The following is a 27,924-nucleotide window of genomic DNA, read 5'->3' as shown; positions in this document are numbered from 1 at the left end:
GGGCAAAACATCAGCTGGCTGTCCCTGTGCTCTGACGTGTCCAGAGAGCGCACGCCATTCGCGTTTGCCGACAATAGCCCTAACTTCAAGGGCTTCTCACCACGGCCTCGCCGGAAATTTCTGTCATACGCAGGAATTTGGTTAATGCGACGTTCAGGAAGCGTCCTACCGCGGGCCGTTATTATTGGTTTTCGCGACGTGTATAGTTGCCAGCTTGCTTTTTTCCTTCGTTACTCTCCGGCAATGACTACTTTCCAACCAAGCAAATATTAATAGCCGTAATATTTTGTATACTCGATCGTCAGCGCCTAATCTATACGCACCTCGCTTTTAATGCCCAAATCTGATGACAGCGGTCTCTTAAGGGAGGAAGAAATGTCAACACATGTAGTAGCACTGGCGAATGATCGACGACAGCTTGCTCACCACTACCTGCTTATTTGGATGTTTGTTATTATCGAACGTCAGTTGCATAGCCGTGGGTTTACCTCAAAGGGGGGAGGGTTCAGGCATGTCAACTACATTTCGCACATAACGATACGTGGCAGCGTGAGAATTTACCGCGGATAATATTCAAGCGATACAAAAGTACAAGGTACACAGGAAGATGGAAACGAAGTGATCGACAGTAGTCGAACGAGGAATATCTATGGAGCCGATGTTTCAACTTGTTTTTGCCCTCACGGAGACTCGTAAAGACGTTGGCTCCCGATGCATACCTTGCTCGACCAATTTTGATCGGAAGGAGGTATTTATTAGTCCCTGAAGCCCTTCTCCATTAGTTCCTCTGCGTACTGATTACCAGTACTGGTATTTATGACTGACACACGTCAATTATCCGTCGATAGTCAACAGAGTTGTCGTAATTTACATCCGTCCTTTTGTTGCGTGCATTGTTGCAATGTTCACGCTGTTGCGAAGAGACTTGTCAATTAAATTCTGTTTTAATGTAGAGGGAGCCACAGCTGACGTGGGAGAGCCAGTCGAACGCGCAGTTGGGCGAACGCGCGTCTCCTGACACCGCGTGTTCCTCTGCGTCAGAGCGTCATCGGAAAAATTTCGAGCGCAGTCTCGAACGACAAAGTATTCTCGTAGCCTCCACTCTAGTGTCCCATTATTATGAAACGAACCAAATTAGTGCAACCCCGGCCTGGGCCTATTATGCTTTCGCAGATCATTATCCGTCACACTTGCTAGACCATTTCTACCGATAGATGTGGTGAAAGCTTCGCTGGCATAAGACTGGAGATATTTTTGAGACTGTAATTTGAAGCACAAGAGTAATAGAAACGGTAACGTATGTCCACTGGGGTCCTGTAGATTAAAGGACCGCCAAAGGACTATAAATAAGAGATATAAGGGATAAATAAAGGATAAATATACGCTAAGGGATAAATAACTACTTGAGGAAGAGACCTCTGCGCGTCAGGCGTAATTTCGGTGCGAACACGGCTGTTTTATCTAAAGAAGCCACTTCGGGCGGAGTGCACGTGAACGAAGCGAAGTATTTCCGTCAACGCTCTCAGCACAATTAACTAAGCGATAGTAAAGGCGATTATTCAGGGTCAACACGGTACTTGTCATTGCTAATGATTAGTTTGTTTGACCCGCACATTTTATGTCGATAGCGTTTTTTTATTATTATTTTCTTTAATAACGCATATGAGTTTGAACAAATGCTCACGAATGAATCCGGAGCAGATGCCTTCGCTGCATAGCATGAGTCATAAATGATTGATATTGTTAGTCTCATTGTGGTTTAGTACAAATCCAAATTAAAAGAGATATAAACAGTGGTTCTTTTTTCTTTTGTCGTCAAGATGCTGCTGTCCTTACGCTATCAGCGGCCTCTTCGCGTACTACTGATTAGATGCGGAGGGTTAACAGGAGATCGTTCCCAGTTCACGAACGTAGTACAATTCTTCTGAGATCAATTAGGGGAGGAACGCCGACCTTCTTTTCGGCGGCGACGGCGACTAATGTTTCCCTGATCTCTTAATATAGTCGCCCTCGTTCCATCTATGTCAGGCGTAAGACACACAGAAGCAACATATCCCGGTGCCGACGCGTGTAATTTTATTCGCACTACCCTGCGGGTTACACAACTGCGTGCGTGGCACCATCGAAGCTATCCGTCACATATTTCCGTGGAATTACGCTGCCGTGTTCGCATATGCAAGTTTCTTTTACGTGAAACGAGGTCGCCCAACGACAACCCGCTTGGTGCGTAAACGCTGTACGCCGCAGTCTCGAATCCAGAATTCCTGCGCAGGAATCTTGAACGCGAGAGCTACAAGGCTCTCCCAATAGCGTCGAAGGCATCGCTGCGTTGAAAGCACGAACAGTGGTCGAAGACGCCTGTGGCAAAGCAATGCCGAATAAACTATACTATATATATATATATATATATATATGGGTTGGGTCATAGCAACATTTTTTTTTCTCTTGTAGGCTAAGGACTTGGATGCCAACACGGTGCTCACGTACTCCATCATTGCTGGCAATGACGACGAGACATTCCACATGCATCCTCACACGTGAGTACCGGCCTCCTCAACAAGAACAATCGCACGATTTCTTATGTGGGATTTTAATCTGGTACATGATCGGTGTGTAAATAAAGAGGAAAGTAGGTAAACCTCCTCAACGAGAGAGCGCACGCACTTGGCAGCCATCTTTGAGCATCTGTAAGCTTCGCCTACGAGGAAGCAAGGACTTAGTAGCACTCACGCTTGTATCTTCAGTGCACTTCACTGGATCTTCCGTTCCTCTTGTGAAGCTCGTGAAATACCTTGTGAAGTACCTTCGTCGATATGACTTCTTTTATTTGAAATGAATATATATATATATATATATATATATATATACAGGGTGTTTCAGCGAACACTTTCAAAATTTCTTAAAGGTTGCCTGTGGCATATAGTCCAATTCTAGTTCATGAGCTGGTCTACTCGAAGAGGCGGCCAGTACTTGCACAAGAAATTGAAATGTATAATCAAATGATTTTTTCAAAAATTCACTAATTCAGTTTTTAACTAATTACTTGATGGCCCATATTGAAATTGACAAATTGTATCCGTAGAGTTAGCAAGGCGGATCCACTTGGAACGAATTCTCGAGATGACACCAGTTTCGAGATATTAATTCCCGAACTTTGCGGAGAAATGCATGGGCGTTCCAGTTAGTTTCTTAACCAAACGTCGCTTTCTGCATTGAAGTACAAACTTAACTGGAACGTCAATGCATTTTTCCGCAAAGTTCGGAAATTGTTATCTCGAAACTAGTGTCAACCTGAGAATTAATTTCAAGTGGATCCGCCTTGCGAACTCCACGGGTATACAATTTGTAAATTGCAATGTGGGCCATCAGGTAATGAGTTGAAAACTTAATTAGTGAATTTTTGTTAATCATTGGACTATGCATTTCAATTTCTGGTGAATGTAAAGTCCGCCTCTTCGAGTAGACCAGCTCATGAACTAGAATCGGGCTATCGGCCACAGGCAACCTTAAATAAATTTTGAAAGTGTTCGCTGAAACACCCCGTATATATATTGTTTGAAATGAAACAAAATATATATATTGCGCATTACCGCGTTGCGCATCACCATCAATATTACACGTCATCGCGCCTGCGTGCTGACCTGCGTGCTGGTTTCTGAATCTTACCGAATGTTAGTGTGTACGCGGCATAAATCTTTTTCACCTCCGCCTTTTTTTTTTTTTTTCTTTTTTTCCCCAGGGGAATCGTCACAACTGGCACCGTCCTGGACTACGAGAAGAAACAGTCGTACGACCTTTTGATTCAAGTATCGGACGGCTTCAACGTACGTGAAAAATACCACTCGTGCCTTATTATGTATGGAGGTAAAAATGCGAATTGTGATACACTGCCAATTGCGATACATTCCTGCAGACACACACTGAAAGTTTTAAAAAAAAAGAACAAGCCAATTAGAACATGAATCGAGCAGTTGTTCAACTCGCAACTCGAGCTGATTGCACATTGCGTGCAAATGATCTGAAAAAAACGAAGAAAGAAGACAAAAAAGAAGGGGGGGGGGGGGGGGGGGGGGCTGCTCGTTCAAATATTGCGAAGCCAATAGGAAGACAAACTGTAGCAGTTACTTTCATTGTGGCTGCGACATAAGGCAAGAAGCGTTTGCATTACAGTTCGCAGTCTTCTACGGGAGTGTGTTTGTTAGGGTGCTCAAAGACCATGGACTACATGGAACGATAGCTCGACACAAATTGCTGCACCAATTGCGCTTCGCAACATGATTTTGATGAGAGGCCCTGGTGAAGCTATGCATTTGTGCAATTGCGTGCAGCGTCGTAATTCAAGAGTACCGCAATTTAGGTACTCTTGAATAGCTGAACGGAGGGAAATATTTTGTGCCAATTACGACGCTGTACGCGATTGCACAAGTGCATAGCTTCACCAGGGCCTTTCATCAAAATCATGTTGCGAAGCGCAACTGGTGCAGCAATTTGTGTCGAGCTATCGTTCCATGTAGTCCATGGTCTTTGAACACCCTAACAACCAGAACTCCCTTAGAAGCCACGTAAGCTAAAGCTTTCTTCCACACTGGTAAACTGACAACAGGGCGGCGTACGGAAAGATGAAACCTTCTCGCCCTCCTGTGTTGAGCTGCCAAACAGTGCAATATGTTCGGCCTAATGATACGCGCGATTAAATCTATGGCCCTCGACAGGTCGTATTTCGTCCAGTTGGCTCTTTATTCGCAATGCTGTAGCAACTCAGCACACAGTTAAATCTATGACGCCGGCTGTTACCGCGTCGAACTTGCAAGAATTTGAATGTGCTGGCAGGGCATATATCACTGTATTCGGCAGCCTTCTTCAATTCTTCTTTTTTCTTCCTTCGCATAGAATGTGATCCGCAAAAGTAATCTACGAGCTACTGTAGCACTGAATGGTCGTAATTTCGTAATTGGACCAGCGAGAGCATTTGGCCATAAGATTTGATTCTGTGAATTCAAGTCGATTAAGCAGCGTTTTAAAATACCGTAGTACGTACTTATTTGCCGACCGCTGAAATGTCGAAACAATCGCTTTCCAGGCCTATAACTGAGGTGTTTTTTTTTTTTTGTACACCCATGAGAATGTTCCCAAACTGGGTCAACAAAACTTCCTCTCGGTGTGATCCAAAATCATCTCTCCTGGGAGTCAGTAAATTCTTCTGTTATTATCACTGAATCTTGACAAATACTGCAGCGTTGTTACACAGCTGCGTAATAAATCTGCGCTAATTCGTTTTATTACGCCATAACAACGAGTAACATGTGCTGTTCTCGTCACACGGCAATAATGTACGGCTCTTCTACGGAGTATCAAGTGTTTGCACTCCTCCATAATTTACTTGTCAGACTACAATGCTATAAGCAGGAACGCGAAAAGAAAGAAGAGATAGAAAGAACCAAGTCAGCCCTTGCTAATTGCTGTAATGGTTGACGCGGCACAGCTCGCCGAGCAAACTGGGAACAAATGACCGGCCAACTTCCTGCCCTGCTAGAAATAAAAACACACTCGAAGACACACCCACGAACACACACGAACGGACACACACGCGCGCGCGCGCGCGCGCGCTCGCGCAAACACACAGCACATACGCGTGCAAGGATCTCGCCTGTTATAGCACTGTACGTTCTACGGCCGCTCGGACCATTACGAACTACGGCCATTCGTGGTGCCCATACAAAAGGGCCCGCTGCCTTATGATCCGTTACCATGCACGCGAAACGGCGGGTGCCGAGGCCCGAGGCCTGCTCCTTGGGCAGCCTCCCTCGTCTGGGTGCGCGCGTGCTCTGGCTCGTGGAGAGAGCTAGCCTACGCCTGCAGCCCAGGCAGGCCCTATCCACCGCTTTTTTGCGAGCCGGCGGCTGTGAGCCGGTAATGATTTGTATTCCGCGCATCTCCGCGCTTGCCTTTCACAGACGGCCGTGTCTCCGCTCACCGTGCACGTCGTGGACATCAACGATCAGCAGCCCGTGTTCACGCACAACTACTACAATTTCTCGGTCGTCGAGGAAATGACCGACAACGTGACGGTGGGAACCATCAGGGTGAGTCCCGCACGTTTCAGCTGCACCCCTTCTCTGCCTCTCTCCCTCGGGCCCTTCTGCGGCAAGCCGTTCATTCGCGGCCAGGAGGCGCTTAGCCCCGGCCTTCGTGCTCGATCCCCCGGCATCGCGGGCCAGATGCCTGTCGTTTAGAAGAAGCCGCGCCTGCATGCTGACCTGCGCCGATAGCGCGCCGCCAATGGTATCGAGCTGCTTCCGTGCTCCTTAAAGGAGCTCGGCCCGTAGCTATACCAAAATTCCGCCGTCATCTTTGGGCTCTCTCGCGTGCGCCGTATATGCAATTGGTATTTGTTGTTCATTTATTTTAACTTGGCCGCTGCACGGATCATCAAGAGAGGAACGTAATACTACCTGCTGGCCCTCGGTGACCGGAGCTAACGACGCCGAACAGCCGGTGGATTTCCGAGCCAGACGATGGAGCTGGCGGAAAACTTTCTTAATGTATAGGCGCGAACTTCGGCGCGCTATCGTCTTGCCGGGGGAAATGGATACGTGATAGAATTATCAGAAGTGGCAGCATCTCTATAGCTCCTGAAGATTGATTCTCATGAAAGGAAAATTTTTCATGCACTTGTCAGTAATAGAACACTACAAGCCAGTATGAGTGCATCTAAAAGTGAACTTAGTAGCGGCAGGTCCGGGAATCAAATCCGGGGACCACCGCAAATCCTAAACTGTTGCTATGCCGACTTAATTACGAGGAAACGAGCAGATGGTAGCGCGAGGGCGAATTAATCGACAGCTCGAAGCAAAGGTAGCATAACGAGAGTATTACAGTCGAACCCTGATACATCGACCCCACATATAACGAATTATTGTGTGCATGGAAGAGCTGTAAAATCCCCTTGAACATTTCTGTATAAAATTTTTGATTTTATAGGTCGAATTACCTATATATCGAACTTTTTTGTGATACCCTTCAGATTCGATATATCCGGGTTCGAATGTACTAGCCAAATGATAGAGTTTGAGTCTGAGTTGATTTGAGCGGTTGCCAGTAAACGTGAACGGATCGGCGGTGGCGTCTTGTCGTCTCCTGACATCCACGCATTGTCGGGTTTCATCATGGCCTGAATTTACGAAGCTTTTTTATTCGTAACAGCTCTTTGCCTTTGGCTGGCCGCCTTAGCTAGCGAATACGAGCCCTCGAACACGACAACCGAAGTTCAATTGCTTCATTTATCCCAGTTAAGGCACAAAACACCAAGAAGAAGGATAACATGAGATACAAAACAGAATGCTTATTAAACGCAACCCGGTGATGATGCCTGTATACGCTTCACTTCCCACCTGTACCTCTCACTATCGAACACAAGTTCGTGTCGAACAGTACACGTTGGCGAATTGAGCATATGCACGAAACATCGCACAACTCACTAAGCAGAGACAGCTAAAAACTTTCTCGAAATGGAGCTGAGTGAAAAGAATTACAAGGTTGTATCCATGATTATGACGCCGCATTTATACAGATGTGCTAATGTGTCATGTTCACAAATGTTCTTGAAGCACAGAATTCGCCACTTTTTTTTTTATTTCTCTGCTCCCAAAACATTTGTGGTCATGTGTACATTTATACGTTTCTTACTTGCTATCGGCATTCGTTTGCGGAATTAAACTGCTTACTAGGTTTAGGTTTAACAGAAGGCATCGGCTTTTACGGCAAGGCTTCGCGCGCACGCGTGGCTATTGCTTATCGTCGACAAGCGCAATGTGCTTAAACCAATCAATTGAATGCTGTCACTAAATGTATTTCTGAAATAAAGATGTATTGATTGATCACATCGCCTCAGTTCAATTAAATCCAAGAAAGAAAGACGTGCACGCGTTTTTAATAACTGCTGTATAGGCAGTGTCAGTACAGGACGATAAAACTCTGCGAGCTTATGAATACAGCGTCAGGAAGTTCAAAGGCACTGCGAAGCAGACGTAACTTGGCTTTTCGTTATGCTTTGGTGAATACGTTCCATTTAAAAGTGAAAATATAGCCGCACGCGCTGTACCGCGCGTGTTTTCTAAGCTGAATGAGTGGCGCAGGCGGCGTTTATCCGCACTCGAGCAAGCGACACTTTGATATTTTGCGGGCTGGGAAAACAGCTGCAATGAGAACCGACGTGCATGCAGGCCATCGACCGCGACTCTGGTCGCAACGCCGCCATTCGTTACACAATCTTGGGCGAGCACGCCAACGGTGCGCTCTTGGTGGACGAGGAAGGCAACATCGTGACCAAGCGCAGCCTGGACCGCGAGCGCGAGTCCAAGCTCGAGTTCCTGGTCATTGCGTTCGACGGCGGCATCCCGCAGCTCAGTGGCACCACCACGGTAGCGGTGCAGGTGGAGGACATCAACGACAATCCGCCTTACTTTGACGGCGACACCTTCTTCGTTCAAGTGCCTGAGGAACAGGACCCGCCCATCGAGGTCTTCAAGCTGATGGTAAGTCAGATCTCCCCATCACACGGCGTATTTGCCGAGCAGCATAGGAAGCTTTAGGCAGATAGATGATCTGGAAGAAAGGAAGGGGTAGAAAAAGACGCGTGCTTGCTTTGCACTCGTCCCAACCAGAACGTCTGCACAGCCAATCAATACGCAAACTAGGGGCAGACCTGATCGTACAACTCTTCTCTCTTCCCCCTCCCTTTAGAGGCTTATCACACAGGAGCGTTCAAAACCGTCCCGATTTGCTTTAATAGCTGAACAATGTCCACCTTGCATTATTTTCGGCGATACAGCTTTATGTCAGAAAGGTTGTTTTTTTATTTTTTTATTATTATTTATACATTGCCGCAAACGAAAGCACAAATAAATATAAAGGAAAGCTCAGTGTCTCGCTGTTCCTCGATACTGCTTGTGCTTCCGCTATCTACTCCTTTACCGTTCCGTTACTGTGAGTGGCAGACATTCGCAGCGGTTCGCGGAGGTCACGGGGCCATTGATTTATCTGCGTGGTCCTTTGTTGCTCGCGGAATCGAATTACTTGCTCTCGCTAGTCGATTGACGGGGCCTTTGATACATCCGAGAGGGAGGCCAATAGAGCAAACAAGGCGTGACCCACTCAGGAGCTGGGCGCGAACACCACGCACTCGCTACCGAGCCGGCGCGCCGAGTGCCTTATACATCCTGCCCCAGAAGAGACACGCCTTCGGCCCCGTTCCTGCAGATTGAAAGAAAACAAGAGAGATGAGAGAAGGGAAGGATGTGTTGTGAAGCGAACGGCACGACGCCTGCAGTTGACAGGTTGCGAGCCAGCACAGTGGCCGTTTGTTTGGATTAACCAATCAATCTACTTCTCGCGATGCTGTTTGCGTGCCGCAAACGTCTTGTAATTGGACCAGGTCTTCGCGCCGGGGCCTCCTCGAACACGGACTGCGTAAAACCGCGCCGTGCGCCACGCGCTTTAGAGAAATCGCGGCCGCTCTGCCGACTTGAGTTTGCCTGTCTCGCGCGGAGCCAAACAAAACCGGTGACGGCAGCGGCGGCGAAGAGTGCTGCTCCGGATTGGATTCGTGGCGCGACGCCGCCGAGCCGGCTACATCTCAATGGGGGCTCGTAAACAGCCCTATGTGTATCGAATGGCCCGGTCGTTCGGGTAATGGATGGCAGCGGGTCCCCAGTTAAAGCACAAAAGGGGAGAGTGAAAGGAAAGGGGGGTAAAAAAAGGAAGGAAGGAAGAAAAATGGCCTTCGGGCTTGAAACGTAGAAACACTCCTTGTCTCCATGGGAGATATTCGTTCTGGTTTCCAGCGGTTCGTAACGTTTCGGCGCTTTTTTTCTTCGCATGTCGTTGAGACGCGCGGGCGCCCGGCTGCGTCCGAACGTAACGGATTGAGACAAACGCGCCTTTCTTTTGTGGCGCGAAGAATCTGTCGTTGGCGGCGCAATGTGGCGTTGAGTCGTTACGATTTGCATAAACGTCGTTTCGCGGCGGCCACCGTGCCGCATTTCTGCGGCGTTCCGCGAATATGACAGCTCGAAACTTTTCTCAAAAGTTTTCCAGGACGGCCGCACCGCAGACGGTAGGAAAAGTGTGCTTTCTTTCTTTTCTTTTTTCCTCGCGAAACCATTTGAGTGAACGTCAGGGCTGATTGTTTTGCGCTCCGTGCTAGAAGTTCTTTGTCTTCTTCGACTCAACCTTGCTTTCTTTCTTTTCTCTCTCTCTCTCTCTCTCTGTCTGTGTGTCAGTCTTAAAATGCCATTAGCTCTTGTCATTTCTCTTCCGTGCGAAAACAGCCCCTCACTTGCTTAATTACTCTTAAAGGCTGAAAGGGACTGCAGTGCTATCGCACCACTTATAACCCCGCAGACAGCTTTCAGAGTTTGCGATGTGAAAACAATTAGCGGACATTAATGCGTGACGTGTCACGCCATTGATGTTCGCTACCATTTTATTGTCATTTCACTTTATTTTTTTTTCTTTCTTTTTGTGTATGCTTTCTTTTTTCTGAGAACCCTTTCTTCCTTGGCGTGCATGGTAGGTTTCATGCGCAATGTCTTAGACCTAAATTATCCTTTATCAATACATAGCCGGTCAATTAGACTTCTAGTACCACACTAATAACCTACACTAGGCTTTTATCTTGTTCACTTCGAAAGTGACACTGAGGGCAAGTGGAGAAATAATCGATAGCAACGCCAAAATAGTTGCTTCGTAAATAAAAAAAAAAGCTTACTCGCGTATTCTACACAGTCAACAATTTAGTAGAATAGACCACGAATTGGTAGTCTGTTTAACGTTTCTGCAGGCTCGACCTCATTTTAAAGGCACGCGCAGCCATGGTGTTCCGATTAATATGTTATTACTACCTTTATCCGTATCAAGAATGTTGCCATGTAATTGATTTATTATGGCACATCATTTACGAACTTCGTATGCTGAAATTATCGGATCGATACCAGAAGGCTTTGCAAGTGCAATACTGGTACTAATTGCTTATGACAGGGATGAGATGCTTTTCGCTGCGGTTGTCTTTTACCTTGCGCCCTAAAGAACGTGCACTAACTGCTTATCGCATCCATTGCCCAGGTGCAACGCGCTCATTGCTGATTCAATTTACTGTAGAGCGTTTACTCACTTTGACGTATTCGTCGTTCTTTTTATGTTTTATTTTCATTTTACACACACCTCGATGACCTGTATAAACATGAACTCAGGTTTTTAGCCACTTCACTTTCCGTGAAGCGTTCTTTTTTTTTAATCTATTATGTTTAAACGTCAATGAATAATAGAGAACGAAGCGCGCGAGCTCTTGCTATCGCACCTGTCAAATTATATGCGCTTGCGCGGGCCTGAAGAACGCCTGCATCGTATGTAATTACAAAAGTTAAAAAGTTTATTTGCAGTCTCAGTTTTTTTTTTTTTTTTTTTTTCTTCAAAACGAAGCTTTCTGGACGAACCCTACCGCACTTTGATAACCGTGGCTTCTGCTGCTGTGTTGCCGAATAGCGTATACATGCAGGGCAGCTTACACGTAGCGCCATCTAGGGGCGAATGTGCCGGTGGTCGGGTCTGTTCCCTACGGAAATACACATTGGAACAACAAACGGTCCCCAAATATTCTTAATGCAATAAGTATACGCCTTCAAACGCACAGTTCCTTTATTTAAGCGAATATTTATATGCATTTTTTCCCCGGGATTTGGCGCGTCTGTTCTGTCGTCTTCCCGCAGAATAAGGTGGGCCGGTCCTGGAAATAGTGCAGTAGTAAGCTGGGCTGTTCCCGGGGGTTGCCTGATGGAAAGTGGGTCAATCCCGGATGCAAGGGAATCCGTGGTCGCGTGGATCACGTGGGTCGCGTGGTGGCGTTTTTTTTTTTTTTTTTCTTTTAATCGCTACTTGCTGGTTTGTCGGGCAAAACCACGTAATCGCTATGCCACAAAACCTGTTGCAGATGACAAACAGTCTTATAGCCTTTAGTTAACCGCTTCACGAAAGTTTCGCTTCACATAGATTCCAAAATGTGCGTGAGATATGCCCAACGACGCGACGTCAGAAATTATATATCCGACCTGAGACAGAAACCATATTTGCCACTTCAGGCCCTGCACTCTAACCAGTACGGCATGTCTGCTTTGCGCCAAGCGATCCCGCAATAGTTACGTACGTTGCACGCTGACAAAGTGCAACAACGGTTTTCCGCCGCGCTCATCGAGTGCATCATTCCACAGCGTTGATCGAGACGCGGCGCCCGCTACGATGCCGCACATAGCATTCAAGTTTCTGAGGATGGGCTGTTGGCCACTTTCGTTGGACGGGCAATTCGCGCTCCCAAGCACAGTATTTTTTTTTTTTTTTTGCCAACTTGAGCAAAGCGCGAGATTTGAGCAGCAGCGCTAACTGCTATATGCCACGCATGCGCAGGCCAAGGACGCTGACCTGGGCGACAACGCTGTGATGAAGTACCGCATCATCGGCGGCAACGACGACGGCGCCTTCGCGGTGAACGAGGACACGGGAGCCGTGAGCACCAGCAAGCGACTAAACTTTGAGACGCAAGCAGAGTACGCGCTCCAGGTGGCCGCCTTCAACGTCAAGCCGTTCCAGGGCCCCAACGCCGCCATCATGGGCAACCCGGTGGTCAACCTCATCGTCAAGGTCCAGGTACGCGGTGCCGAAGCCGCCGAGTGAATATCCGCATGCTGTGAGGGCAACAATAATAAGTGCAAGTCACGTGAAAGTAAGAAAAAGAAAGAAAGAAATGATAGCGGGGCAAAGGGAACGCTGCACGTATAAGCTTGTATACATGGGGTTTTAAACTTGTCTAACGGAATAAAGCCGCAAGTTCGGTAACGGCATGGTCTCAGACTATCAGAAATGCCTCAAGCAGGTCACAGGTAGCGGGACTCGGGGGACATAGCGAGGCTTAATTTGTAATTTGTGCCAGCTTCCTGGAGTTCTTTTTTTTTTTTTCTGGGGAGCTGGCACAAATTACAAATTAACCCTGTAGTACTGTCGAGAATTAGTCAACAACTAGTCATAAAAATGTTCTGAAAGAACGGGTAACGTTCAAGATTCGAAGCGATGGGCTGTATATACCATAAATTTGGCTGTCACTGTTCAGTCAATTGAAAAAAAAAAAAATGACGAGAAGAACACATCACGAGAAGAACACGATGTGTTCTTCTTAGCTTTTTTTTTTCCCAGAGCCTGCAAGCATGTTACAACGCCGTCTGTACTTTGTTTTTATGTAAGAGTAACTATAGGATAAGAAAACGGCTGGCGAAATAGTGTATCAGCGAGTGTATACTATACTGTGCATCTCTGCCTAACCTCCCTGCTTTAATCTGGTGTACTCAGTCATTGCTCTTCTTCGTCGCAGGACGTGAATGACGAGCTGGTGACGTTTGAGCGCAGCTCCTACAACTTCCGCATTTGGGAAAACACGACGCGCAGCGAGACTGTCGGTTTCCTAAACGCCACCAACCAGCACAGAGAGTCCGGAAACCAGCAGGTTGGTACACCCGCATCACGTGATACACACTGCCTCAGGATTTTGGCACGCTTTTTATTTTTACTACTGCTTTTACGCTTCTTGTTTCAGCAGCTTGTAAAAGGAATCGGCTCTCCGAGTTCGCAATAAAGGTGATATTGTTTAGCAAGGGATTACACAGGAAAAGGCCATCGCGCGGTGTTTCTCTCGGGCGAACTTTGCCTACACAGCTACACTGGCTTTGTGAAAGATCGTTGGGACCTTCGCAATCAAAATTGCTGCCCCACTGATAATCACCGGTAACTTAACAAGCGCGTATCAGCAACAACTATGAAATCGGCAGATTTTTTTTTCTCTCTCTCTCTCTTTTTTAATCTTTTCTTTTTCGAGTCCCTCCCTCCATGTTAAAGTCCTCAATACAGTACGCTTCTTAGAAGTGCAAGATTGATATGAAATAGCAGGTCCTCCCAAGTACCAATCGTTAGGGTTTGCATTCTCACAATCCAGTGGATAGTAATCACAAATTCAGCAAATACCATTTGTTCGCAGAATAATACTATTAAAGAATTATGACAGAAATCGTAATGTAGAGCGCAACATACAGTAATTAAAGCAATACGTTTAACCAAAAGCTACGAGGGAGCACGCAAAATAGAAAGCCTGCGATGTGCATGTGTATACTTGAACATTGACCGTCGTTTGGTTTTCGCACAGGCGTAAGGACCAAGTGCGAGAGTTATCCAGTGTCGATGCTTTGTTCGTACTTTTTGAGAGAACAAAAGAAAAAAAAAACAGTTGCAGTGACACCTCCGAGGCTGAAATATAACGCGAACGGCAATAGTGGCCTAACGCGAGCATTGATTTACCACCCATGGTCTCCTCTGGGCGCAGGTGACCTTTTGGATCGCCGAGGGCAACGCGCAAGGCAAATTCTGGATCAACCCGAGCACGGGCGAGCTGGTTCTCATGGACAGCGTGGACCGGGATCCTCCGGAGAACCAGGTTCAATTTCGGCTCAAAGTGTTCGCGCGGGATCTGCAATCCATCGCGCCATTCAACACTTCGGTGCCCGTGATCATCGACGTGCTCGACGTCAACGACAACGCGCCTACCTTTGGTGAAGGTGACCGCTCCTCCGTTATCTGCGTGTACAGAAAATAGCTTCTGTCTCAATCGTCTAAGGGCCGTATATAAGAAAGGGGCTATCACACGACACGTTCTTACACGTGAAAGACAAGCGCAAGAGCGTGCGGCCGAAGAAAATGTTAGGCTCCTTTCGACCAGCCTGAAAAAGGAAGGATCTAGCGACAGTCTATCTTCAACGGCATCTTCTCTGACCGTTGGAGGCCGCACACTCGTACTCCCACGATGTCCAGATATGATAGGCGCCATGATTTGACTGCGCGAAATCGTCCGCAACAAAATTACAGTCCTCATCTTGTACGGGGCAAAGGGTGCTTTTGTGTTGGTCATCGGCATGGACTCTGTGTTGCCGAACACCGTTTTCTATGCTGCCCCCACCAAAAGCAGTGTCCAGTGAAGTACAGGTTGCTTGGCACTGCATTTATGTACCTTTCGGGCGACCAGCAAGAGAGGACCTGTAATTTTACCCTCGGCGACTTCGCGTGGTCAGGGCGCACCAGCCATCGCTTCTGCGCGTAGCGCAAGAAGGCGAATGAGGCCTCCGAGGCCCGGAGGAATCGTTGAGGATATATGTTGCAGCAGCGAGGACTGCGTCATGTCCATGTGGTGCGATCCTCCGTGGCCCCAGAATGACGCCACAACTCGCCTCTGGGTCCGTATTGTCCGTATTGGCAAAGCAATTCTCGCGCTAAAATGGTTCGCAAGAACAGACGCCGGCTAACCGTAATTGCCAACATATATTAGTAAATAAGCTGGCCAATGACAAAATATTTTTACGAAAGAAAACCTTTGCATATACCACCCACGTTGTTGGGAAAGCTGGTCAGATATCACTAAGTATAACGAACTTGACGCAAAAAACAAGCGCTCACCAGAGGCAAGGAAGACTCCGCTTTGCACAGAATCTGACAAATGTTGTTTTATAGAGAATTCTCCATGTTCTTGCGTGAGCAGCGCAAGTGTAGAAGGTTGACGAGAATAGACTGTCAGACTGGTTGGTTCATTGTCACAAGACTGCAGCGCCCGAGGACACATAGAAAGAAGGCGCACGCATGCACAAAACGCTGTGTGGGCACTGGTATGTTTTCGGGAGCTGCAGCACCTCCTCCTGCCCCTCCCTCCCCTCCAAATCTAACCCTAGGAGCTAGGAGTGGCGTTAGAAAGGAAAATGCCATGAAGTACGCGTGTACGTACCTAGTTGCAGGCGTGGGGACTGTTAGCCTAGCGCCGCACTGACCACAATGAAACGATTTTCCATATCCATTACAAAGCACTGCAGATGATAGTCCACAGCGACACCCCAGCGGTGCTTCTTTGTGAACCCAGGCGCTCAAATTCATGACGGCGATTTAAATCACTCGAGCACGCCGTTAGCAGTGCAACTTTTCTTCGTACTGCCAAGCACGGGCAAATCGAATGCATAATAGAATGGGCGCGGCGAAACACGCTTGTGCTGTGCTAGTTCCCGGGAGGCCCCCGGACATCGCACCCAAACGCGTTCGGCTGCCACGCGGGGCGTGAACCAACTCGTGCAGAAGGACGTTCCTCATTCTGACCATGGACTGCACTTCTCAGAGGTTTCTATAGCACAGCGGACAGGACAAAAGTGTCAGTTTCCCGTTGAGTGAACTTCGCTCTTGGTTAAGCACTTGCACATGAAAAAAAATAATAATAAAATAAGAGAGAGAGAAGCTGAAAGTAAGAAACAACTTTGTAACTGCGCTTTCCGCTCGGAAAGCACGCGTCAAATGCTCCGGAAAATTACGACGAGAAACAAGGAAGGACGGAGAAACGCTGGGATTTTCAATAATCCCATTTAGAATTTTTATGTTTTGCCTTTGAGGACAAGCAGTTCGCGTCAAAAAAGCGGCGCTACTTTAGCGTTCATTACGGCTAGAAAATTTTAAAGAGACAAGGAAGCGGGCTGCGAGCTAGATAGCAGACCCCGTTTTCTGCATGCGACGCGGAGTTCTGAGAGTGAGCACTCAACGTTTATTGCAAATTAATCGCGTAAGCTAGGAGTAATCTCCGCCATGTGATATTATTAGCGCAGAGAAAGAAATACAAGCATATGTACCGCTTTTACAAGAACTCGTTATTCCCTTTTATCTTGTTTTTCAAGAGAAGATTTTAATTCACAACCGATTTTATTAATTGGAAGTCCGAGCGATGAAAAAGAGCAAGTGAGACTTTTTCCGGTTCAGAGACTTCCGGAGCGACTGACGGACATCATAATTGACACTGCAAACGGAAATAAAAGATAAAGGCAAAACTAATGCAGAAGATTAGTGCCTTGAGTGAATGGTGTATATGCAGCTTAGTAAAAAAAAAATGTTCAGTAGAAATTTCCGTGTCACCTTAGTATTTCTGCATACCGCCGTATACATTACTGGTTCGTGCCTGCCTACTTCCAACCTTCCCTTTTTGCGCATTCACTTGAACAACAAAGGAAAAAACGCTCTTTTTTTAATCTCTTATAGTGACGTCTGCTTTCTTTTCTTACTGTATCGCGATGTCATTGCCCCCCTCCCCCCCCCCCTCCAAAAAGAAAAACTGAGAAACGCGTCAGTCACTTGAGATATCAAAGCGAAGAAAGGCAAAATCATGCTGAAAGCTCACACGAAACAATACTATACAGAATATCCAAAAGATCTAAGGTTAAGAAGTGAGGGGCGAGTCGTTGGACTGCTTAACCAGCGGTGGTAGAACATTGCTTCAACACTGCTTAACCGGAGGCGGGCGAACGGGAAACACATAATGCTCATATGTCACGTCACTGTGTCTCTGTCTTGCGCTAGCCGATTCAGCGTGTCGCTTGAAGTGACACAGGGCTCTTGATATCAGGTTACTCAGATATCAGGCAGTTGAGCTGCCACGCACCGGATACCGCCGTAAAAGCGCTCGTGTGCGCCTGCCTATACAGAGTCAAATGCGTTGCGACGCGCCGAATGAATTGCGAGGTCGGCGAGTCTGCACTCCTGTCTACCTTCCTCCTCAGCTCGCGTTAAGAAAGCACTCTTAACGCTATAGAGTGTCGTAAAAACTTGCACTAGCTAATTGTGTCAGTGAGCATGATGGCAACGGACCAATGGCAAAAAAAAAAAAAGTTCGCCAGAACAAAAACCCTTTGTCAATCGGACCTCCTGTATTCACAAATCAGTCCGTACGCTAGAGCCGCTTCTATAAGAACCGATCAATCGTGACAGCCGACATATTCTTGGAGAATGACGTTTCGGACAGAGTTTTGTTGAATACAAGTGTCCTTTGTCGAAACGTTGGCTCCGGAATGATGCTGCCCTTATTTCCCGAATGTTGATCAATTCGAGCCTCCGTCTTCCTCTGACCCATTTGTCTTGCTTGAGTTTCTGGGATGCGGAGTGCTTTGTGAATTCGAGCTCTGTTTTCGTGCGCACTCCTCTGCATGAAATGACGTTTTGAAGAATGCCTCTGACCTTCTACGTCGAAGCAACGCACAAGAACGCTTTCCTGTGCTCTTTTTTCCCTTGCAGAGAAGTTTGCTCTCGAGCTTCCTGAAAGTCTTCCGCTGGGGACCGAACTGCCAGCATTCTACAAGGCACGCGATATCGATGCTGGACCCAATGGACAAATCGTTCGCTTCATGATCGAGGGATCAGAGGTGAGGGAGTCACTATAATACAAGGCACCTCACTATTCTTTCTGAACAAGTCCAGGTACACAACAACCATCCACCCACCGCGGTTGCGAACGGCTGCGAGCTAGAAAAAGGGGTAGTTCTTATGGGAAAGCACCGTTTTTTCCACGAATAATTTATCACAGACGTGGCAATTCAAAGACGACCGGAGGAACCAGATTCCGGATGCCTATATAATAGCCCCACATCCCGCATGAGCGGTAATGCTTTTCGCGCCCGACTTCCCAATTGGTGTGCGAAGTTTGAAGCCTCGGGAATATATAGAAACCGTGCAAAATTTGAGCCATTCTTGCCTTGCGAAGGTACTACGGTGTCTATTGAAATGTTTCAACGGTTTTTCAGCGGTTTTTCAAAGTACTCCGCGTTCAGTTGGCTGCAACAATGCATCCCGAAACTACCAAGCCTTTGTTTCGAAATTGCTGTCTTCGTATTCACAGTCACAAAAACGAAATGAATGCGCAATTATAGATATACGAGTATAAACTTGGTGGTTTGGGCTGTTGAAGCTGCTGATATCGTAGCCAAGCGATTTGGATGAAGGGCAATCAAACTCACTGATAAGGTGGAGACGTTGTCTGTGGTCCAATACGGTTACGCAGCGTATTGTTTCTTTTGTCTTAACTCGGGCTCATTAGAGTTCATTTCGTGGTTCAGTTATTGGCCGCACGTGGTTCTTTGCGTTATTTTTTGCGTCATCTGGAGAATCTCGGATCTGCGCAACGTCGTGATGCAGAGCCAAGCTCCATGCACTCTTCCTTCATGAGCATGAGCCAAAAAAGTTAAACCGAATCGGGTTACATTGTGGAAATAATAACATTATTATGTCAGCAATAAAGTCATTATCAAAGGCGCACTGTATTTACTTCAGCCCAGTGAAAAAGGCCCGAATACGGTATTCCGGTAACTTATGAAATGACACTTGATGGAAAGAACAGCGGAACAAAAATAACGACATAGCTTTCTCACGATTCAGTTCCTTAATTACATTAGACTAAATGGCTGTAGAAAAATAAAAACAAAGAATTTCATTTCCCCGCATACTGTTTGTTTTCTATTTTACAGGATAAGTTCTTCGTGAACAACATGACCGGGGCCCTGACGCTCATCTCGGACCTGGACTACGAGACGGCCGAAACGCACGAATTCACCGTGTTCGCCATTGACGGCGGAACTCCACCCAAGACTGGGTAAGGACTGTTCACCATGAAGTATGGGCTTGTCACGATACCGTCGAGATCTGCTCGCACGCGCGCAGGAACGCGGAACCTAATTACCGAGTTCTCAAGCTCCTTTGGAGGAGAGAGGGCTAGTGTAGAACAAAATGACGTATATAAAAGAGCACCGTGGTTTATACGGTGTCTTTCATCTCTTGTATTAGACGACCTATACGTCTAGTTCAGTCTTAACTTTGTTGTTTGACGGGAGAAGAAACCATTTCCATCATACGTATTTCTTCCTTTTTTTTCTTTCTTTTTTGGTGCGGAATATTGACGGCTAAGTTTAATGCAGCGAAAGTATGAAACGAAGCAAAAGGAAGGGCTGTATACAGGAAATAAAACCCAGAGGAACTCATTCAAAAGTAGACAAAAAGACGTAGTCTCTTTATCATTACGTCCCCCGCAGGTGTAGCCAACTGTCTCCAAACTATAGTCTGTTTCTGTTCGCTAGAATTCGGTTGTGTGGAGAAAATTACCTGCTGGCTCATATACGCGCACAAGGAAAAGTTTAGTACGAGCAAAGGCGATAGTCCATTGTGGGAACCTCAGCTAAGGAAATTAAGTACGCTTCATTAGAGATGTAAAAATGAAACGAAAATTGTTTTGGCACAGCACGCCTGACGTATTAGAATTTTTTTGTAATCTTCAAATGTTATGTAAGCTTAAGACAGAAACGCGTTTTTCTACACTTATATTTCTTCCCGCGCATTGAGTGAAATAGTGAGCGTAAAGTCAATTTCCGAAATACAAATAAATAGAGAGAGCAAAAGGGGCAAAGCTGGGTAGACAAGAGGACTGCTGTACGGTATACTTAACGAAAATTATCGAAGGAGCAGCAACATTTACAGCAGATACAGCGTACCAACGTCTATTACTGAAATGAAGTATGCGGACATGCGCCGACAAGCACCGAGAAACAAGGGGGAGAAGAAACGTTTCCACAATGTGTCACATTTCTTCTCCATCAATTCCACGACAGGAGCATGAGTCACACTAAAGCGTTCTTCAAACGCGGGGATATACCACGGCACCAGAGTATCACAGCAAGAGTTACCACTTTGATGTAGGAAATATTTCTTCGAACGTCGCAGAAAACGTCCGCTTGAAGTTCTCAAAGTTGTGTTTTTCTTTTCTTTCTAGACCTATCAAAGTAATGTTTTTGAAACTTGTTTCTCTACAGAAACATCGAGGCTACGTCCACGCAATCAGATCTCATTTCCGTGAAGTTTGGGTTAATAAATAAATAAAAAGGAATCATGAAGTTAACTCAGGGTTGTGACGAATTTTTCAACCCCTTTTGTTCGTATTTCTTTTCCTGGATGCGCGTGTCCCTTGAAATTTTGCCCCAGATTGATTCATTACTTGAACGCAACTTTTTCATCCTCGCACGAAAGTTGGACGCTCCAGTCCCGATTCAAACCCGTAATCTCTGACAGCTGCACTTTCCTGATTCTTTACTATGTTTTTTTTTTTTCTTCTTGCTATTTCTATTGCCACTGACGCTATACCTTGCTTCCTCGCGTCAGATGGTCTTTGCTGCTTGTCTGTTTTTGGCACTTTAAGACGACATCTAGAAAATCTTAAATCGTAAACGTCGATTTGTGAGTGGTGTGCTGCCGTATCGGCGTGCCTAAAAGCCAAAGATCAATTTAAGAGGAGAAAAAAAATACGAGAGAGAGAGAGAGAAATCGTGGAACAACAGTTGGCAGCCATGCTGGCGTTGCCGACGCTCCCGTGAAAAATGAAGTCTTTGATCCTGAAATCAGCTTTAATGGTTTCCAATACGGGCTCACTTCTGACCTTTCCTCGCCGCGTGGGGCAAACTGTTCGAGTCAACAAGCGCTGCTCCCCCGGCACCACCGACGTTCCTAGAGAAGCGCCGCTTAAAATTTCATGACGCTCTAGCGGTTCGACGCACTTTGCCTCGTCATTTGCGCAGCTAGTCTTCCGTTCTGAGTTATCCGCCGTCTTACCTGCACTTTAAACGAACCGCTCGATTTGTTTTTGTAATGCTGTTGAGAAAACAACTCGTTGCCTGTGCGCATTCTTTTCTTGCGTGTGGCTTGCGTCGCTCCCTCGGTACCACACAAGTATAGTTTCATATACGCACTGGAATCCAGCCCCTGCACCGAGAACTTAAAAACATTGTTTTCGTTCGACCACAGCTGGCCGAATAAAACTATGCGCGAACTCATGCTCTTGTGCGTGAAGCTAAGGCTAAGTGTAATGATATAGAGGGTGCCTCAATTGCACGCACGCTATGTGCTCGCCCGCAAATGCTCTTTGGCAAATGCGCTTTGGTGAAACGGTTTACTTCATGTTGCCAATGCTGTCGCTTGGGAACGATTACGCTTGGTGCAGCAGATGACGCCGGTGTACAAGAGCTTCCACAACGCCGCCGGTTATGCCGTAACGCAACGCTGCGTGCCAAAGGTTTCGCTTGCGGCCTTTCCCGTTTCTCTCTGTGCGCGGTATTTACTTCTCGAGCAACCGCTACATGGCTCCTCCTTGTGCTTCCTTCCTGGCCCGCAGGTCGGCGAGCATCATCATTTCTGTGCAGAACATCAACGAATACAGCCCCGAGTTCATCGGCCTTCCGTACAACTTCTACGTGGCCGAAAATGCGGCGCGTGGCACTAGCGTGGGTCAAATCCAGGCGCTGGACAAGGATGGAAACAAGATCGCATACACCCTCTCCGACGGGGACACAGGTACTGTCCTGGATGCTTCTTTTGTTCCCTTTACATATATATATATATATATATATATATATATATATATATATATATATATATATATATATATCAATGTTTCATTCGATACTCAGTCCGTATTAGATAAGCTAATACCAATTCTGAGTGGCCCTGCACTCTCTTGGAGCCGTTGGTTATACTCGTAAGTGTATGTCTGTGCAAAAGGAATATATATATATATATATATATATATATATATATATATATATATATATATAAAAGATAGCGCGTGTCGTGTTCGCCTGTACTTCAGTCGGCGAAAACAGAAGTGAGTGGCAAACTCAAAGCTATTTACAATCGCAACCTAATCAGCGAAAGGAGTGCAGGCGATGCAACGCACATGAAGCCTCTAACCGGAAGAAGCGGGCGCCGTCAACGACCGGCGCCCGATATATATATATATATATATATATATATATATATATATATATATATATATATATATATATATATATATATATGTGTGCATACGCTACCAGGGAGGTGCACAGAAAATACCAAGGACGCGAAGTATTAACAACGATGGTGGAATTTTGGGGACGTCTCCTTACGGTTATTCCCTGCGGAATCGATTTCCCGCATTTTTTGCAGTTCGCACTTTATTTTTGTTCTGTTGCCGTTCTTTTAGTCGGCGCAGTGAGGATTGTCAATTTTAGTTACATATACATTTATACACTGCTTCAAGGAAAAGGAAAAGAAGAAAAAAATAACGCTATTGCGTCTTGCCTACGCGAGACAAAATTTTGATTCTGAGTCAAGAAAAAAAAATGGAGGGGGTAGGGAGGAGGGCAGAAGAAGCGACAGAGAAATAACGATACGTCTTTTCGGTTATGTTTCATACCTTTCGGCTTTTCTGTTTTTGTTCCGTTCCCATTCAGGAGGAATGTCTGCGCATTAGAGAATCACCAGCGTCCTCACTTATATAGGTTCCATTAAGGCAGCCTGTGTAACGGTGCCCGCGTACTCGCTTCAATGCACTTGCCCATTAATTGGTCCTCTTGCGCTATATTCTCCCCAACTCTCCGTTCCATCGACGTCCACTGCATTCTCGTATCCCTTTACTCCCTCCCTCCTCACCATTGTTTTATCATCTATCTTCTACCGATGGCCCAGAAGGAGAAGACATCGTCAGTCTATGCCCGCGATCTTCTGTCCTTAATGACCGCGCGTGTATTATACGAGTATATGCGGGCCCTTTTTTTTTTTCGCTCTCCCTCAAAAACGGGAAAGATCGCGAAGCGTGTAAGATGTTTAATTGTTTCTCATACCAAACGTGACTCCGCTGACACTACAGGTACAGCTGCGTATACAATCAGGCTACCATTCTAGGTCAGTCGCTATATGACTAGATGACTTCGAGAGACACCACAACTGGAACGTGTACGCGATCTATACGCTTACCCCCAGATCACCTGTATTCGCGTTCTCATTTCTCTTAGCTAGAAGAACTGTTCGACCTGAAGAGCTGGTTCCCCATGTGTGTCACACTACTGAATACGAAGCAGGGTTTGAGACCCACCTGTATATATTACAAGAAATACCAGCTCGGAAACCGGACAAAAGACTGGAACAGGGGACGAACTCGAGTGTTGGTGTTCGTTTACGCCTCCTCCGCTTTTTCTCTCTCTCTCTCTTTCTTTAATCTGGTTTCAACACTGCGAATTGTACGAAAAAAGAAATGCCAAGTTGTTACAGTGCGTAATGTGAAAACGTTTGAGGTCTAATAGCTGGTTTAATGCATATCCGACTGCACTGGTCATTATTCTACTCGTGTTCATTTTATAGCGCACCGTGAAGAAATGTAAATGACTTTGCGAGTTGTACAAGTGTCTAAAAACGTTGTCAGGCTCTGACCACCCGAACTGTTTTAACTGCCTCTGTCAGGGCGAGACTACAGTTCCTACTCTCCTTATCTCGGCCTTTACGAATTTGTTTATTAGGCGTTATAGTAAATGCTCGCGAGGGAAAGACGATCGGAAAGTGGCTATATAACTGCACCAGTGAACTGGCCAGAGGACCTCATTACGTGAAAAATACAAAGCATGCAGAAATAGCTGTTTTACACTAAGGTATTTTGTTATCGCGCGCATAATGTTGCCACTATCTTCCTTCTTTCTTTAAATGTGAGTCAAATTAAGCATATCAATAACATGCACGCACTTTTTTTTGTCGTTTTCCCCCCCCCCCCTTTCTGTGAGCTAAGTGGCGCTGAGGCACATCCTCGTTTGGAGCTGTCCTATCGGATCGCGCACATTTTTCTGCGCCACCGTAGTGCAGAAGCCCATCTCAGCGAATGTGCATTTGTCTGCTTGCCTGCCTGCGCGCGCGCCCGCCCGTGTTAGACATTTCGGGTCGAATTCCTCAGATCTGCTCTTATCTTGTATGGATTTTGTTTCCTTCCTCAGTGCTTTCCGTATGCCTCCTGTCTCTCTCGCAGCTCGCAGATTCCTATACGCGCCGACCCGCGGGCGTTATTCTTGCCTGTATCGCGTCGCCCTGAGCGTGACGAGACTTCCTATTGAGAATTACGGCGGCGCGCAGTTGGCGCCGTTATTCACCAGGCCGCGTTGCCTCATTTCATTTCACCCCTTTGCTGCCCCTTTCTTTACTCCTTTCCTTCTTATCTCTCTTTATTAACGCCGCAACGACGTCTACGTTCCGCCGTTCCCCCTTCGGCGAAGACTGAGCCGCACGGGCGGAGAGTGGCGGAACCGGAGGGCGCGGGGTTTCGGCATTCGCAGTAACGATCGTGCCGGAAACAGCTTCGGTGCCCGTTATTTCGTGTCCGCGGACCTGCCCGATTGAGATGTTTTATTGACCCAAGCAAGCGGCGGCGTTCGGGTGGGCGACGTCGCCTCCCTTCCTCCCCCCTCCCCCCCTCTGTACGTGTGCCGCTTGTCGAACCTGGCGTGTATACACCCGCGGCCAGGATGCCGCCGCCGCCTTCGTTGTTCGGCACAGGACGCGTTCATCACCGCATCTCTGCCACTTCTTGTTGCTGCTGTTTGTTGGGGAAAAGCGTACCGGTGATTCGCTTGCTCGCCGCTGTGTGCGCCGTCGTTGCTTTACTTGCTGCTCGACCGAGCGCCTCACAAGCCCCGCGAGGTTGTCGTCCTATATTTCTCTCTCTTTCTCTGAGTGTGTGTGTGCGTATGTGTGTCTGCGTTCTTCCAGTCGATTTTTGTTTCCTTCCTGCCCCGCACACGTGCTTCGGAGGCTTCTGCGAGGGATGCGAGCCATATTTCTCCGCCACTCGCGGTATAGAAATTAATGTGCGCCGGTCTAAGGCTGGCTGCTGCTGCTGCTGCTGCTGCTGCTGCTGCTGCTCCTGATTGCTTCTGCTGGCTGCTACCGGTGCTGTCTCAGGCTTATACAGGCTCCGACGCCCTTGCAATATATTTCACTGTCCTCGCAGCCCATTCGACCTAGATACCGGAAGCGGTGCAAGTGTGGGGGAAAGGGGGGGGGGGCGGAGCCTAGCGGCGGACGTCTTGTTCGGCACTCAATTGTAAAGAATTATGCTTTCTACGGTTGAAAGGTGCACATGACGTCCTTCCTGGATGCCGCAACAGCGTGGGTTCACGGCACTTTACGAAGGCGGTATTATTGGTCTCAAAGTGACTCACGCGTAGAATGTGGCCACAGAACCAGCAGATGCGCAAGTTTCAACAGTTAGGGAATGAAAATAGGTTCTGAACACGAGCAGTGAGCCTCACACAGACGGCTTCACTAAACAGGGAGGAGCCCTTTATTCTTCAGTGCCACTCACTTCTTATAGTATACATGTCGTTGCTCGTGCCTTCGTCACCCAAAGTGCGTGCTCAGCCGCTATAGCACGACAGTGGGCTTGCGTAAATAGTTTCGCGCGGCTTGAAGGTGCATAGATATCTCAAAGCGGGGTTAAGGGATGGGGTCATAGGGATTTCTGCTCTGTGCGGGGAGATGCTGAGGGTGGCCGTGGTTCCTCGCGGAAGGCAATATCGGCTAAGAGAACGATCTTGAGCCTTGCGTCCAGCATCGTTCTTCGCTAGGCACATCCATCTGCATTGAAGAATAGTCAATCCAGGACAGAAAAAAAAAAATAATAATAATCCGCCATTGTCCCATACACGCAGAGTACTTCGGCATCGAGGCGGACACTGGCAAGCTGTACGTGCGCAAGAACCTGGACTCTCGCACCGAGTATGCGCTCGTGGTCGCTGCCACAGACGACGGCCAGCCCGAGACACGCACGCTGGGCGTCCAGGTGACCGTGTACGTCAAGGAAGTCAACAACTACCCGCCCGTCTTCTCCCACTCCAGCTACAAGGGCACCGTGCTCGAGAAGTACGCCACCGACCGCGTCATTATCAAGGTGCGTCTCTCTCCGTGTGTATTATTTTTGGTTTTCTACCGCAGGTTTCTCGTATGCATGGTTAGAGTGTCCTTGCTTATACCATAGAAACCGTTGTAAAGTTATGCTGCTTTTAACGCCCGGATGCCAGCTGTCGCCACTCGTGGTAATCATGTCAACTCTGCGCAAATAAAAAGGAAATAAATCAAACGTGAATGCTCCATGTTTGAAAGCATGTGTCACCATAACTTTCGGAGTTAAGCTACTCTAGTTTCGTGTTAGCCGAACTTTTCTGACGATAGCATTCGCCTTTTAATTGTCGTTCGTTGTCACCACTCCCCAGTCATTGTGGCTACGAAGGCATTCGTCCATAGCATGTCCGAATGAAAGTAACGGAAAGCGAGTTGCAAGAACCGCGGTGTTTGCGAGTTCAATTGACGCGTGCGTTTTACGCATTCTTTCTGTTTTTACCAGCTCATCGCCACGGACAAGGACTTGCAGAACAACACCATCACATACAACATCTCAAGTGGCAACGACGACAACATATTCCTGATCGACCACCAGACAGGCGATATCCGCGTCAATCCAGCAACAGTTAATCTTCTTGACTACGACCGCAAGAAACAATTCGTCATGCTGGTACAGGCCAAAGATTGTGAGTACTTTATCATATACAACGCATGCACCCTCGGGTTAGGCTAGCTCCAGTCGGCACAAATCACTTCTGTTATAGTAATCCAACACCGTACATGATATTTGCTGCAACACTTGCTCTATCTTCCCTGGAATGTCATGAGTTTTAAAAGTGTTTTCTTTTCTTCTCTCTTCTTTGCTTTATATTTCAGTTTTGCAATCGATGTGGCGCCCTTCTATAGCGTTTACACTTGATTTGCTCCCAATTATGGGTGACTATAGTAAATTGCATCCCATTGGATGTTTCAATTATCGTTTTCCTGGACATTTAGATTGGTTTTTGACAGGCCCATATTATTACACTGATATTACATTATTACGTCAAGCTCACCTTTCAGATGCTTCACTGCGTCGTTTCTACAGTCTTGCTGAAAGGTTCGCCCCGTATTCTTGCAGCTCACAACACACCTCTGTACGGCTTGTCGATGGTTACCATTGATGTCCTGGATTCCAATGACCACGCACCAACATTCTCGAAGACAGCTTATTCGGCATCGCTACCTGAAAATCTACCGGCTGGGCACTGCTTCTTGAGCGTAAGTATGCATTCCTGAAATCGCACGTTTTACTCAAGGGCTGGTCGG

At 46.9% G+C, this 27,924-nt stretch overlaps 1 protein-coding gene across 2 annotated transcripts in view; it reads left to right on the top strand.

The window, feature by feature from the left end:
- LOC119436986 (protocadherin Fat 4) overlaps positions 1-27,924 on the top strand; it is a 306,741-nt gene that overhangs the window by 239,588 nt on the left and 39,229 nt on the right. For both annotated transcript variants that reach the window (XM_037704038.2, XM_049660146.1), the window contains 13 exons: positions 2,452-2,537; positions 3,740-3,824; positions 5,955-6,083; positions 8,223-8,534; positions 12,457-12,696; positions 13,415-13,546; positions 14,417-14,648; positions 18,178-18,305; positions 19,404-19,528; positions 22,091-22,269; positions 26,427-26,665; positions 27,119-27,302; positions 27,737-27,876. In XM_037704038.2, coding sequence (XP_037559966.1) covers positions 2,452-2,537; positions 3,740-3,824; positions 5,955-6,083; positions 8,223-8,534; positions 12,457-12,696; positions 13,415-13,546; positions 14,417-14,648; positions 18,178-18,305; positions 19,404-19,528; positions 22,091-22,269; positions 26,427-26,665; positions 27,119-27,302; positions 27,737-27,876 — 2,211 coding nt within the window. The remainder of the gene's footprint in view (positions 1-2,451; positions 2,538-3,739; positions 3,825-5,954; positions 6,084-8,222; positions 8,535-12,456; positions 12,697-13,414; positions 13,547-14,416; positions 14,649-18,177; positions 18,306-19,403; positions 19,529-22,090; positions 22,270-26,426; positions 26,666-27,118; positions 27,303-27,736; positions 27,877-27,924) is intronic.

Source organism: Dermacentor silvarum, chromosome 1 (genome assembly GCF_013339745.2).
Source record: "Dermacentor silvarum isolate Dsil-2018 chromosome 1, BIME_Dsil_1.4, whole genome shotgun sequence".
Lineage (NCBI taxonomy): Eukaryota > Metazoa > Arthropoda > Arachnida > Ixodida > Ixodidae > Dermacentor > Dermacentor silvarum.
The sequence above is the reverse complement of the archived record's forward strand: the minus strand, read 5'-3'. Positions and strand labels throughout refer to the sequence as shown.